Raw genomic sequence first — 15,711 nt, 5'->3', positions numbered from 1 at the left:
TAGACTAAAGTTAAAAAATTACTAGCCTAGTATACTTTTCAAAATTACGTGAAGAGTATACATCTGTAAAAATGTTTGCTATCTGCATAAACTCAAATTCAGCTTTTATAAAAAGCATTGAGCAGTAATAACCATTCTACAATGTTTAAATGGACAATGTTTAAATGGATAATGAATGTTTACAACTACTTTTAAAATTCCATGCTAATTATACGAGATAATATGATATCTCAACAGCTCTATTTCAAAACCTCTTTTCTATAATGCTAATACTGGTGAACATGAATGGGACATTTTTATTTGTATTTAAAATTAAATGCAAATTGAATGCATGTTTTAAATATGAATACGTGTTTTAAATATGAACTGTTATCTGTGTATACTTTACATCGCAAAATGTGCAAGACATACTTTTTAACACAATACTATAATACTAATTTACATTTATATTTATATAACAATATAATGGTTTAACGGCGCATTTGAAAGATTCCGATTTAACTATTAAAAGATCAGACGTAGATAGATGATTCTCCGATTTATTCGTATGCGCTAAAATTTGAACGAACCTGAATGTCGGATCTTGAACGTTGGAACTTCTTCGTTCTCATGGACGATCGCCCATGCGTTTGTGCATGTGTAAATGAGTGCGCGCGCGTATGTGTGCGTGCGTGTGTGCGTATTCGGTCATACATGCTTTCTCCTCATGCTATCGGCAAAATCCAACAGTAAGACGCATGACATCGTACCGAACGTTCCGTGGAAATCGTCGCAAAGATAAATATATTTACACACGGAGCATACACGTGGTCGTCGCGTATTGTGCTGAAACGCACTTTCACTCGTAAGAGACAACAACAGTGTGTAACCTGGCGCTATACCAAGACAAAAAGGTGTCAGCCAAAAGTCTGTAATTGTCGAAATAGCTGCAACGATTCAGGTGATAAATTTGAAAGACGTGAATCTTATGTGATTGGACTACTCGAAACAAAAATGCTCAAAATTTAGCGCGTACGTTTCAAACGGAAATTGCTATAAATTCGTTACACAATGCTCAAAAAATATAATAGAAAATTTAATGATAAATAGCTATGTTAAAATGTATAGTATTTGTTATAAATAGTAAACTGTTTTTCTTTTGTTTTACACTTCTGTGATAAATTTATTTTAAATTTAGATTTGATTAATAAAGATAAATAATAGATATAATTTGATTGTATTTGTTGAGAGCTTTAAAAATATTAATAATTTGCATACTAAGCTATTCTAATACCTAATAGCTAATCTAGAATACCGATATTCTCCACGTATTTATAGTAAAGATAGACCGAACGTGTTAAAAAATGTTTCGGTCGGTAGCGGATCAGGTAGAAAAATATAGAGAAAGCAGTTTCGTATCTCCTTCTTTCTCTCACTCACACAATCGTCACTTTTCTACAACTGTCTTCTGTTTCTTTTTATGCGATTTTTAGGTCTCGCACTTTATCACTCAATCTACCTTTTCTACGTATAATATTCTTACAACTTGCATTTTCATATCAATATCTATTTCATATATCTATTTATGGCCAAATTTTATTTTTTGATATACCTTATACTATTATGGAAATTATTATTACTATTTTAATAAAAAAATGTTTTTTTCAACAATAATATAAGGTATATATAATAAATAATATATTATATTATGCAATAACATAATCTGAGTATAATTGAACAGTTAAATATATAAACGTATATTTTTTAGATGATATCTCAACATTGGTATCTGTGGAAATTGATAATGTAAGAGTCTGATAACGATAAGGTATTTTATTCTCTTAAAAATTTCCAGAAAGTATAACACGATGCCATAACAGTTTGTGAAACCATCTGTGAAATCATCACTAGTAAGTTTATTTAAATTGCAAAATATAGTGAAGTATGTGTTTATGTATTGTGAAAAATTAGTTTTACTATCTGATACCGTATTAATTTCTTATAAAGAGAAAAAAGAAAATATTTTTACTTGTGGCGATGTTAAGATCGCCTACCGATCCAACGTAAAATTTAATTTTTCTATTATTTATTTTGCTTTCTTCATGTAGAATAAAAAATCTTTCAAGATAAAAGAAAATATGCAAATAAATGTAGTAAAACAAAATGCTATGAAAAACCCAAAAAAAATTTTTTAATTAGTTCTTCTTTCTTTTGCTACCTAAGGAGATATTTCTTTACGTACTCAGATAGTACACAATATTTTTCAAAGATTTACAAAATATCTATAATCATTATTTAAATATTTATATTTATATTAAATAAATAAAGATATAAAAATATTTACAAAATTATTTAATAAATATTTTTATATCTTCAGAATAAACAGATCATAAACATTTATCGTAAATATCAAATAAAAATATTTATAAAATATGTTTAAAATATTATTATAAATTATCTTTTTATTTAAAATAATTATACTTGAATACCGACTCTCGAGATTTAACAAAAATAGAAATAATTATAATGAGAGTCCAGCGCGATTAATGTTGCGCAAAGCAGATAGATTTATTCAAAAGATTTTTGTTTGAACGCTTTGATTCAACTTTGGAGTCATCTTCAGCGCAACAAATTCAAGTCATTTAGCCTTTTAACTTTTTATTTATAATCTTTATCTTTCTATTTACTTTTTTATTTAAATATTATAAAAAAAATGTAAGATATATTTTAATAAGATTTCGAATAAAAATTTTATGATTTTTTAGGTGTATATAAAATATCTATAAAATATTTATATAATATTTATTAGAGTTGTAACAAACATTTGTATATTCGAATTTTTTCATATGCGAATGTAAGACTTTCGCATCATTTTAGACTTTTGCTTTCACTTTCGCTATTGCAATTCATTATGCGAAAGTTTTAGCGAAAGATTTTGTTGAAATAATAATGAACATAGAATATGACATAGTGAATTCTTGAGGGTCTTGATTATAACTATTGGAAGTAAGAACTAAGAACTTTATTTTATTTGAATTAATAAAAAAAGTTGTATCGAGTTATTTTGTTTTATGGTTACGAATTTCATTTAATCAGATAAAAAATGTTTATTTTGTTTCATTAAATTTTTGTTATTTGTGAAAGAAAATTAGTAAAACTAACTTATCTTTTTTTTATGATATTATATCTCTGTATTACTTTGCAAGAATACGTAAATTTTATTTATTGTATTTTAGTCGTTTAAAATAAAAAAATAAGTTACTAATTCACTCATTTGGATTTATAATCTGCTAAAACATATTCAATAATTTTCTGTTATTATGATTAGATTATTACATATTATTTTTTCTAATTGTCAATTTCATCATTCAGTAGAAAGAAATAATAATATTATTTGCTTTCGCATACATATTTACTTTCGCTTTCGCGTAAAGACTTTTTTTCTTTCGTTTTTGCATTTGCTTTTGTTAAAATTCTAATATTTACGATAAATATTGTCTACGTATATAAGATATAAGTAATTATAATTATTTCAAATTAAATCTACAAACAATAATATATAAGAATATTATAAGATCTTCAGTTTATGATTTTAAAGCTTACAGGAGAAGTAAACAAAAAAGTGCGATTTGAATGTACGGATATTATATTTATATGATACAATAAAATAAGAAATTAGTTTCTATACAGATTTTTTTTATTGTTTATGAAAAAATAATTTTTATTTTATTTAAAGGAATAGAAAAAATAGAAAAGTTCTTAATCGGTAATATAGATTTCAACATTTAAAGTTGAGACGAAAAAATGGAACGGTAATTTGTTTATACAATCTCAATTTATTTTAAAACGTTCAAATAAATATGTAATTATAATTCGAATAGTACTGAAACATTTTTATTCTTATGTTTTTTATATGTTATAAGTGTATAGCAACATGCGAAATGAATTGAGTACAGAATAAAGAAATTATCGTAGCGTAAATTAAAACGATTGTAGTTATGTCGAGAAAATGATCGAGTATAAATATAGAATTACAAAGTCCGTTTCTTGCGGTGATCAAAGATAGACTTTGTGCATCTGTTTGATAAAGTGTTAGTTCATATTAGATTCATGGTCAGCGACGCGACTAATTATTATGTAAGAATCGAAGAAAGGCATCAAATTTATAATAGAAAATCAATTGTTTACAGGTAATGTATAAATTAAACGAAAAAAATCGGTTATCTACGATTTGAATTTTATACAAAGTTAACAAGCGAGAAACATGGAAATTCTCGGCGTGAAATTTGCGCCGTTAAATGTACCTATGGAAAGAAGACTCCAAACATTGGCCGCTGCAATATGGATTTTTGTTAGTGCTTTCGGTAATTTTTTGGGATTTTTAATCACAGCCTATCTTTTATTCTATACAGAAACAATACGCTACTTTCTGCTACTCTATTTTCTTTGGATGTACTATGATTGGGACACTTGCAATCGTGGCGGTAGAAGGTAACAATACAATTAATCTCTATTGAAGTAATCGACGTAGTAGACAAATAAAAATCTTGTCAAACACTTAAAGAAACAATTACTCATTGCAACATAATAAATAAGTAAAAAATACGTTAAAATATTCTTTTATCGCGAGTATTATCTTATATAAAAAAATCATCGTGATAAAAGATCATCAATAAGAGGAAGATGATATTTATTAATATTCAGAGAATGATTATATATTTTACATTTCAGTGAATTTTGGACGAGAGCAGCGAGAAATAACGCGTTTTGGCGTTATTATTGCAATTATTTTCCGTTGAAATTAGTGAAAACGGTTGATTTAGATCCCAAAAAATCTTATCTCTTTGTTTGCGTACCTCATGGCATTTTATCGATGGGGATAATGGGTTCATTCGGAACGGATGCATTGGGCTGTAAAGAACTGTTCCCTGGACTAGAAATCCGTCCAATCACTCTCGATCAACATTTCAAAGTACCTATATTCAGAGAATATCCTTATTCATTAGGTAAAAATTCTTAATAGTTCATTTTTTTGTAGTTTATTAAACTTTCCTCTCGCTTAACTGCGGATGAAACTTGCAAATGGTGTACTAAATACTTTCGATATCTGCAGCGCTATGAGTATAAATTTACTTAAAATTATTTTAAGTAAATTTATTCTAAGTTGTGTTATGTTTTTATATATTCTAAATTGTTTCATGTTCAATAAAGTTTGCAATTTTTTCTAATAATTGGATCAAGAACCGCACTTGACTCTCATTAGTTTTCTTTTAGATATTATATTTAAAATTTGTTTTGTTACATTAAAAAATAATACATATTAAAACATTATATTCTTATCTGTAAAAAATTGTTTTAAATTATTTTTTATATAAAAAAATTGAATACATGGTTGGGATACTAATTTGCATGTGTGCATATGTTTTGAACAGTATAGATTTTTACTAAAATTCTTTTACGTATAATTTTTATATGTAACTTTTAAATCGATGATAAGCAATTAGAATATTTTTCTGTAATTCAATTATAACGATGAACTACTGTATGCTTGTAGGTAGTTGTGCTTCTAGTGCGACAAGTATCAACTATTTATTGTCTACTCCACCGAATAGTCCTTACACCGGAAGAGCTACAGTTCTCATTGTCGGTGGTGCTTCCGAATCAATGGAATCTACGCCGGGCACTTACCGTATCATAGTGAAAAGAAGAAAAGGTTTCGTAAAACTAGCATTAAAACATGGGTAAGTAATTACAGAGTTTTTAGCATATGAGTATATTTTTTATGACATTATTTAACGTTCAAGGCAAACCACATCTAATAATAAATTGTTTTGTAATCTGTTTTACATTACAATTTTTTTTATATTATGCAAATCATATCTAAAGGAAAACTTGTTTGCAAACTGTTTATGTAATAGCTATTGTAAAACATAAATTGTCGTGAGAAATAAAAAGAAGCATAAATACAATAATAAGAAGCCATACATAGTAGTCGTATTTAATATAATTTAAATCTAATATAATTTTGTGTTTTAGTACGACGTTGGTTCCTGTTTTTTCCTTCGGCGAAACGGATTTATACAATCAAATATATCGTCCAGAAGGATCGACTTTTAGACGCATACAGAATTACATTCGCAATCTCATTGGATTAGCACCCATCGTTTTCTCAGGCAGAGGATTCTTTCAGTATTCATTTGGCCTTATTCCGAAGCGATTACCTGTTACTGTAGTCGGTAAGGATCTCTTTGACAATCGCAATTTCATGTAGACATTGGTATCACATAAGTATGGTATTAATGCACACATACTAAATTATTAATCTCATTATTTTAATTCTACATTCAAATTTTATATTTCTTTTCATTATAGTTGGCAGTCCTATTGAATTGCCAAAAATAGCGGAACCTACGGTTGAGCAGATCAACGAATATCATGAAAAATTTATGAAAGGTTTAATCGATCTCTTCGAAACACAAAAATACAATTATTTGAAAAATGCAGAAAATATTACCCTCGAATTATAACACGTATTCAAATGTATGATATAATATAAAATATAAATTTGTTATTATTTTGAAACTTCCTCTAAGATAGTAATTATTTTAAAAGCGTAAAAAGATTTCGGAAGAGATGTCTATATACTATTAAAAGATTTTATATTGTACATTATATTGTACTATGTTAATCATTTATTACAATTTATTTACAAAGATTCTCAATTAGATTCTCAACTTAGATTAGAAGTCAGAACTTACATAAGCACACGTAAAAGAATATATTAAATGAAATTTAATTATATGATATTGTTGCTGCAATTTTTATATTACATATGAAATATGTATTCTAGAGTGTACGTGATGCATGCGTGCGCTGGTGCGGGCGTGCGTACATGCATGTGTGTGTGTCAGAAAATCGTTTCAATCCATTATTAAAATTTAGCTAAATTTTAGAGTTTTTCTAATAAATAAAAGTCAATATATTATTGTATGACCTATGTTCACGTATGTAATAAGTTTATTGTATAAATGATAATTAAAATAATAATTATGGGTCTCTTTTTATGTTTAATTTGATAATTAAATAAACGCACAAAGAAATAATATATTTATTAGAATATTGAATAATTTCTTATTAGTGCTTGTCCTTTATTATAAGTATTTTACTGTCAGTGTTTGCCTTATCTTATCAAGATAACTCCGGTATTTACGTCGCAAAAGTCAGAAGAAATAGAAGAAGTATTGATAATTTGTTGCAACTACTTTGTTACATGTCTTTATATTACATTAGTATTGTGTTATAATTTTAGTTTTAATATTCTTAATATTAATAAAACCATTGTGAGATAAATCGATTTGTCAGTATTATGGCGGTCGTAGTAATGTATAACAATTTACGTAAAATAATTATTCTCTTTGCACGAAATGTAAATGTTTATTTCAGAATACATAAGTAAAAGGTAGTAAAAAATGAAGTACACAAAAATATAAGTTCTTGTATTCTTTGTCAATTTTTGATTGTCTCACTCATAAGTGGCTATAAACCCTCCCATTTTCGACATACGGCAAAAATATAATGGTTTCTTAAAGTTTCTTTTCCAAATATAAGGGAACAGATATTTTGTATATTTAATTTTTTTATAAAGTAATAAATAATTTTATTAGTATAATTAGTATAATTATACTATTTACTAGTATAATTAATTTTTCTTAAATATAATAAATAATACTAAATAAATTAAGTTTTCGATCGGTGCAGCGTATACACCGGAGTTATTTTACATAAAATTATTTAGATAATTATTTAAACAAAAAATATTTAGACAACATTATGACATCTTAAAGATGACTAAAAGACGTATTAAATTAAGATGTCTTATAGTCTTTAAGATGTCTTTTAAATACGTGTTGTCTATAATAAGTAGCTTTATCTTAAATCACTATAAATGATTATAATGTATACCATTTTCATCTTTGTAGTAATACTTTTCACATATTCTTCTCTGTAATATTGATACTTAAACAAATAATATCTCAAAAATTTATATTATGTATTTCGATCCACTGTGTATAGACAAAATCACATCTCTTTCTGATTTATATACGAATAACAAATGCGAACGGATTTATTCGAACATGTCTTGTGTTCGAGAAAGTTTTGTATAGAATCATCCAAAAAGTTGGTCAACTACAGCAATCAAAAGAAAACCCGAGTAAAAATTTTTATATATAATTATATATGACCATATATAAATCATCATATATGATCATGTACGAAATTTGTCTCTATATGATCATCTATAAAAATATATGAACATATATGATATAAAAAATTTATTAATAAATATTTATTTTAATATTGTCAAAAACAGTTTTCTTAATGTTAAATCTTAAATAAAATAGAAATGTTACTTAAAGTAAAAAAAAATCAGGAATTTTTCTCAAGATTTCTTTTTTCGGAAATTTTCAAACGGCCACCCATCCAAGTCCTCGACCAATGTTGCTTGACCTGTAAGACTGCTGCGAACTGATGCCTGGTGATGATCTGTGAACACTTTATGTTAACACATGTAGTATATCGAGTCAATATATGTTATTGAAAAAATAAAACATATAATTAAAGCATATTATTTATATAAAAATATATAAATTTATACTTTTTTACGATTACGATTTGAATGGGTAACCGCTTGAAAATTTCCGGAAAAAATTCTTGAGGAAGATTGGCAATTTTTTCTTACTTTAAAAAATATTTTTATTTTATTTATTGTTAAGAAAACAGTTTTTTACAATATTAAAATAAATATTTATAAATAAATATTTTTTTCGTAAAAAAGTTGTCAAGTCAGCGAAAGCAACACGTCGCGAGCAGGCTAGAAAATTTTGTAAATAAGATGAACACTTTTAAAATGTCTAAATGTAAACGTACTTTGTATTTGCGACAAAAGACGCATTATGCTTGCACGGTAATAGCGCGCTTCCCGATTGATATCCAAATTCGAATATCCTATGGACATCCAAAAATTTAGACGTCTATTTCATGTCCATGGACGTGCAAACATAAAATAAACTTAAAACGGATGTATATACATAGGATGTCTTATGCTATCTGGGATATATGATTATATACAGGGTGTCCCAGACCAATGTATAAAGATTACTACGATGAGGTAGAAAGGATCGAAATAAATCAAAAAGTCTAATAACAGTTTACGATATTTGCAATAATTTTTGTGTAATAAAATATTAAAGTCAGTCGAATAAGAGCGCGCGGAGAGGCAAACGGTTGGTCGCCTGAGTCGTAAGACCGCCCGGTTCGACGCGGTGCGGTGCCAAGCTATCCTTTGCCTCGCCGCGCGCCACTTAGCGTCACCTACAATCGGGCCGCAGTGGGCGGACCTACGGCTCAGACGAGCGACCGCTTGTCTCTCTGCGCGCTCTTATTCGGCTGACCTTAATATTTTATTACTCAAAAATTATTGCAAATATCGCAAAATAGTATTAGACTTTTTCATTTATCTCGGTCCCTTCTACCTCATCGTGATAATCTTTATACATTGGTCTGGGACACTCTGTATATGACCATATATAAATCATATATGATTATATATGGTTATATATGGTAGATATAATCAGATATGTTTAATCTACCTAACTATGAACTCATATATGGTCATACATATTTATATAAAAATCATATATGATTATATATAGCATCATATTTAAAACCTATTATTATACATAATCATATAAGATTGAATATGGAGTCATATATTTACTTATATGGACAAATATTACTTCATATCAGATTATGCTTGACAATATACATGATAAGATATAATCATATATAAATTATATATAATCATATATATTTATATACATTTATATATAATTATACATGAAAAATTTTTACTCTGGAAGAGTTCAAACTTTTTCCTCCCTGGTTTGAATTTCCTTTCTCATTCCGTCTTCACACAACAAGCGATTGAATTTTTATAAGGGGTCTATAAAAAATGAATAAAATATATTAATAAAATATATTACATGAAACACATCAATTTTCGGTTTTAGACACTTTGAGTTAATCATAAAAATGCATTATTTTCTCCTTGTTATATAATTATATTTTTTAAAATAAATGTCAGCGTCATAACTTTTGAAAGCATTACTTTTTAGTTTTAAAACGTCATATTGTAAGGTCTTTAAAAGTTTTTTGTTGTGAAGACATGATTTTAGCAAATTTTTTATTTTCTTAAGGTTATTAAAGATTATTCTACAATTGTAATAGTAGTAGTGGATTAAAAAGTAAGCTTTAGACGTAGGCTACAGAATTGGTAATAAAGTGTTCTTAGGCAGATTATTTTTCGAGAGTCGATCAAGTAGCACGCATTCGCGTGCAGAGCAAAGGGTAAAGGGAATAGCTTAAAATCAGTAAGCTAGCGCTCTTTGTCCAACATACTCGTGAATATATTATCTAGCTTTATTCTTGGATTGCAGCGCCACCTGTGAAAAGATCTATCAACTATGTTGTACACAATCACTGCTCTATCTGCTTGCTATCGTTTACAAATTCTAAGCCAAATTTATAAGCATACAACAGTTCAAAATTAAATTTTTGATAGAAATACGTATATTTTATCGCATACCATTTTACTTAATACTTTGCCCATTTCTCATTCTACCATTTTATGTGCTTTTACGATAACTCATGCGAGTAAAGTGCACAGAGAAATATAAAAGCGGTACCCCAAAAATTCGGAAAAAGAGTAATTATAAGTTCATTGATAATCATAATTGTAACAAAACGATTTTAATATTGATTTAAATTAGATTTTATTTTAAATTAGGTACCCGATATTGCAATTTAAGTTTACGTTATTGAAAACTGATATCACACGAGTAACATGATACCTGCGAATCATTATGACTTCGCACACAACGACGTCATCGAGTATTTTGTTATAAGTAGAGTAGAGGAGCTTTTTTTAATTATCATAGACCGCATTCAATCACGTATTCCCTTAACTTACTTTATATGATTAATAAAATAAAATATTTACTTTAAAAAAATTATATTGTACAAATAACTTTATGTCCAAAATATTGGTTGTACAATATATGTGGAAAAATTTATTTATTTAAACAAAGATTTTACATAAAAATATAAATAAAAGATAGCATTTAATTTTTCATGTGTCTTAATTCTTATCAAAAAAATTGATTTCGAAAATTGAAAAATTAAGAACGTTTTTGTTGTTTTTGTGCTTCAATAACTTTTCATTATATTACAATTTATCTCACTAATGATTTAAAAATCATCAAAATTATATAAGATTAAATATTTTGTATAAATAATATAGAAGAATTAAATTTATTTGTAAAAATTGTTTGTAACATGTTAAAAGTTATAAGTTTAAAGTTGAGGAAAGAGATCACATTAATTATGATATCATTAATTCTTAAAAACAATTTTAGTGTGGGATTCATATTCTATTTCTCTAATATATGTACATTATATACATATATATACTTTGTTTTATTTTTTTTAAATCAACCTTCTTTTAAATTAACATCATCAATAACTGATTCATGTTATTGAATTATTATAACAAATTATTTCAATTGCAAATACATGTCAAATCATACAACACAAAAATAAAAACAGAAACATACTGTCCGATAAAATCATATAAAGATAGCGTCTATTAACGGAATAAATGCATTGCAAAATAAAATATTGATGCAAGTATTTGAAGGATAAGCAACATTTCACGTGCATATACACTATACAGTGACTTGTAAAAAAAGTTGCAATGTCTTATTTTTTGATGCATTTCAAAACGCAGTTCTGCTCGGTTAAACGCAGTTCCTATGATGTATATGTCTATGTAAAATTTTATATATTTATGTAAGATTTTATCTACATATAAAAACCTACAGCTTCGTCAATAGGTTGCATTTTACAATTTATCAAAAAATAAAGTGCTGCAAACTTTTTACGATTCATTATACAAATAATATTTCGGTAACTGAAAATAGTATTATAAAAACGTACATTTTTTTTGACCTTGTCATAAATAACTTCTTTCAAATTGCCATCTTTGTCGTGAAGCATATTCCTACCGCGCATACGAGTACTATGACGTTTTACCAAAATATCTTCGAGATTGATTGTCTTTAAAGCTTCTTTGCCACAAAATGATAGCGTCAGATTGTTACTTCAACCATGCATTTTTTTTTGTACGTCTAAAAACGTAAAGACTTGAAGTTGATTATTGACCTCCGAAGATATTAGTTTTTAAAACATTTAGGAAGTAACACATCTTTATCAGCTTTATTAATCATTATTTTTGAATTTTAAACTAAAATTATTCTGATAAAAAAATATAAAGTAGAAATAAATTACACTATATGTATCAATAAATTCGGTGCCTTTACTCTGTTTCAAATTTTAATTTAAATATTTTCCTGTCTTATAGCAGTTTTAAGGGTTTATTGTCACATCTGTGACAAAACTTTACATGACTTGATAATATAACAAATATAATGTTAAAAATCAATTGTATTTGATGCTTGCTAACGAAATGAATATTAGATATATTCTTTTTGCATTTAAGTTAAAGAAAAATGCTTCTGAAGCTGAAAATAATCGTTATAGAAATAACAACTTATTACTTTGAACAATGAGTTGAAACACAAGAGATTATACAAGAAAAGAAAGATGGAAAGTGACTTTGCTCCATGATAAACCATGACGTCATATCACAGAGTTATTGAAGGAAGTAATTTTTAAATCTTGATTAGAGAATGTTTTGCAATATACTTATATGGCATTTTTTTCAGACTTGGCTCTAAAAGATTTTTATTATTTCGGTTTCTACATCATTTATTTTATTTTAAAATTTTTGAAGAAATAAAATATCAATAGATTCATCGAATTAAATCTGCAACATTTTTTGATAATGAAATTAGGCAGGTGGTCAAAAAGTGGACCAATAAAAAATAAAAAAATAAAGAAAAAAAGAAAGAAATAATATACTGTTTTAATTATTAAACTTACGTTATTGGATTCACAAATAAAATTTAAACTGTGTAAAAAGGCATCGATAAATTTACACATATAATTATTAGAGGAGAAGAGGGTATTATGGCGGTATTATGGAATTTAAATTCCTTGTTAACAAATTTGTTAATATGGTTTTTTAAGCGAAATTTTTATATCGAAATATTTTTTCGATAAATTGATTGTCATTCTAAAGAACAGTGTTTAGAAACATTAGAGACATCATTTTACGCTTGTTGTTTAATGTCAAACAGGGATAAAATGATATTTTTAATAAAATTTTTGATAATATTTCTAAAGCTTCTGAATGCAAGAAAATTCTAAATCAGGAAAATTCTAAACAATGGAAAATTAAAAATATATAATTTTGTAACAAGGTACTGAGTTTCTTTTAAACTAAACTAATTTTTTAAAATTATTTTTATAGATAGCCATATTACAACCACTTTTTTCTTCCACCGATTATGCAGTGCATTAGATTTTTATAAACCACGTCTTAAATAATAAAAATTTCATTACTTTGAGTCTAAAATCTGTTAAACAACACTGTGACGAATGTAATCGTCAAATTTCAATAGAAAATATTAATTATAAACAAATTTATTCAATAAAATGAAAATAGGTGTCATATTATCCTCTTCTCCTCTAAGGTATTATATTATAAAAAATAAAATATGAATTCTTAAGAGTAGTAAGTTATGAGATTGACAAATACAAAATGCCATGACTTAAATACAATTTTTAACATTTAACATTCTTTACCTGATCAATATTTAAAGACGACTTCTTGATGATCTCTCTTAACAAAAAACATGCAGCTAATCCTTCAACTTGTAATAAAAGCAATAATTTTGTTTTCATATTTACTGTCTTTTTAAACAAAAATTTTGCAGAAAAAAATAATATATTTAATTAAAATTGTTAAAAATGTTTACTGTTAACCATTGTACAGGACGCTTATTGAATTTATTTGCGACGTTTTTGATGATTTTTAATAATAATTTTTATTAATAATTTTTGGTTTTTTTGTGAATATTTATTAATATTGTATTGATGCTCCTTGACAAAGGCATTCGATGTTTCGTTGTCAGGGGATCTATAAATCCTATGCTAATGTGACATGAAGAAGAAACGTGGAGATGTTTTTATCGCCTCTTGTCTTAGAAACGTTTTTTTAATTATAATTTAATTATAATTATGTATGCTGAGGATGGTCCAAAAAGAGCCAAAACATATATAGATTTTAAATAAATATATTAGAAAGAATAACACCAAAAAAACCTGTTTTTTGGCCCATTTCTTGAACTTCAAATTTCAAACTTTTTTTTATGCCAAATAGTACTATGTAATGGAACATTAATCCCAAAGAAATTTTAAGATGAGCATAAGCGCGGTTCCAGAGATATAAAAGGTTGAAAGTGATGGTTTCTCATAACACACAGCGCCGTTTTTAGACTTCTTTTTTGTTGTTTGAATAAAACTTACTATTTCCTATTTATTTTTGCGCGCTGAACACGAATCTGGTAAGCAAATTGCTCTATCACGTCAGATTTCTTAGAAAAGTTTCAAAAATGATCATTTTTACTTCATCATGGCGTAAAAAAAATCTATTTTGTATCTATCTACAAATCTATCTAATATATATATATATATATATATATATATATATATATGTATATAGAGGGTGTTCCAAAAAGGTCAAGATACCTAAATATCTCGAGAAATATAAGTTTTACAGAAAAATGTTTCAGGCAAAAGTTACATAGTTTCGAGGGGGACATAAGATGGTGTCATTAATTTGACCTTGAATAGTTGCTTGAACGTCATGTAAAGGACACCTTCAATTTTTTAAATGGAATGGTTAACTTTTTATTACATATTCTTATAGCTTATCTTGAGACCTTTTTAAAACACTACAAGAAAGTTTATTTTCGTTGAGTATTTTCCGAGTTGTGAGGTTTGAAAGCTACGGTGTACTGTAACTTTCAAGCGTTGAAGTGACACGTGACACCGCCTTTCACGGATCGAGATGCTTTTCTACTAAGAGTCCCTGCCTCTCACAGATTGGGATGCCTTTTTAATATGAGGAATAGATTTTTAGATAGATAAAAATAGATTTTTTTTAACGCCATGGTGAAGTAAAAAAAAATCATTTTTAACATTTTTCTAAGAAATCTGACGTGATAGAGTAATCAACTTACCAGATTTGTGTTCAGCGCGCAAAAATACATAGGAAATGGTAACTTTTATTCAAACAACAGAAAAAAAGTCTAAAAACGGCAACTTGTGTTATAATAGCGATTTCGGCTGGGGCACACCGGTTGTACATTTCAAGTGTCGGTGCAACTTTTGTGTTTGGCTAGTTAAATAATGCAGTCCCTCAATGGTGCCGCGTGTTTGTCTGGGCTCGATACACCTCACAAGTGCATATTATACACAAAGTGGACCTGAGAAAATAGTTGGAGCCAGTTTGTGTGCCACCTGTAAGGTGGCGCATCGGTATGCCCCAGCCGAAATCGCTATAAGAAACTATCACTTTCAACCCTTTATATCTCCGAAACCACGCTTATGCTTATCTTAAAATTTCTCTGGGATTAATGTTTCATTGTATAATACTATTTGGCATAAAAGAAAGTTTGAAATTCGAGGTCCAAAAAATAGGCCAAATTT

General features: G+C 27.2%; 1 protein-coding gene across 3 annotated transcripts; it reads left to right on the top strand.

The window, feature by feature from the left end:
- The first annotated feature begins 708 nt into the window (after positions 1–708).
- LOC105198598 (2-acylglycerol O-acyltransferase 1) lies at positions 709–7,469 on the top strand. Of its 3 annotated transcripts, none has more exons than XM_039449446.1 (7): positions 709–940; positions 1,748–1,889; positions 4,152–4,470; positions 4,711–4,985; positions 5,534–5,720; positions 6,016–6,215; positions 6,352–6,506. In XM_039449446.1, the coding sequence occupies exons 3-7, from the start codon at positions 4,244–4,246 to the stop codon at positions 6,504–6,506; spliced, it is 1,044 nt and encodes a 347-aa protein (XP_039305380.1). In that variant the 5' UTR covers positions 709–940; positions 1,748–1,889; positions 4,152–4,243. The 3 variants fall into 3 exon arrangements, with proteins under 3 accessions (XP_039305380.1, XP_011163662.1, XP_011163661.1); XM_011165360.3 differs by having other exon boundaries at positions 709–1,011; positions 4,170–4,470; XM_011165359.3 differs by having other exon boundaries at positions 710–940; positions 4,170–4,470; positions 6,352–7,469.
- The last annotated feature ends 8,242 nt before the right edge of the window (positions 7,470–15,711 follow it).

The sequence above is a fragment of the Solenopsis invicta genome, chromosome 5 (genome assembly GCF_016802725.1).
Source record: "Solenopsis invicta isolate M01_SB chromosome 5, UNIL_Sinv_3.0, whole genome shotgun sequence".
NCBI classification, from domain to species: Eukaryota; Metazoa; Arthropoda; class Insecta; order Hymenoptera; family Formicidae; genus Solenopsis; species Solenopsis invicta.
Note: the sequence above shows the minus strand (reverse complement) of the source record. Positions and strands in the feature narration are given on the sequence as shown.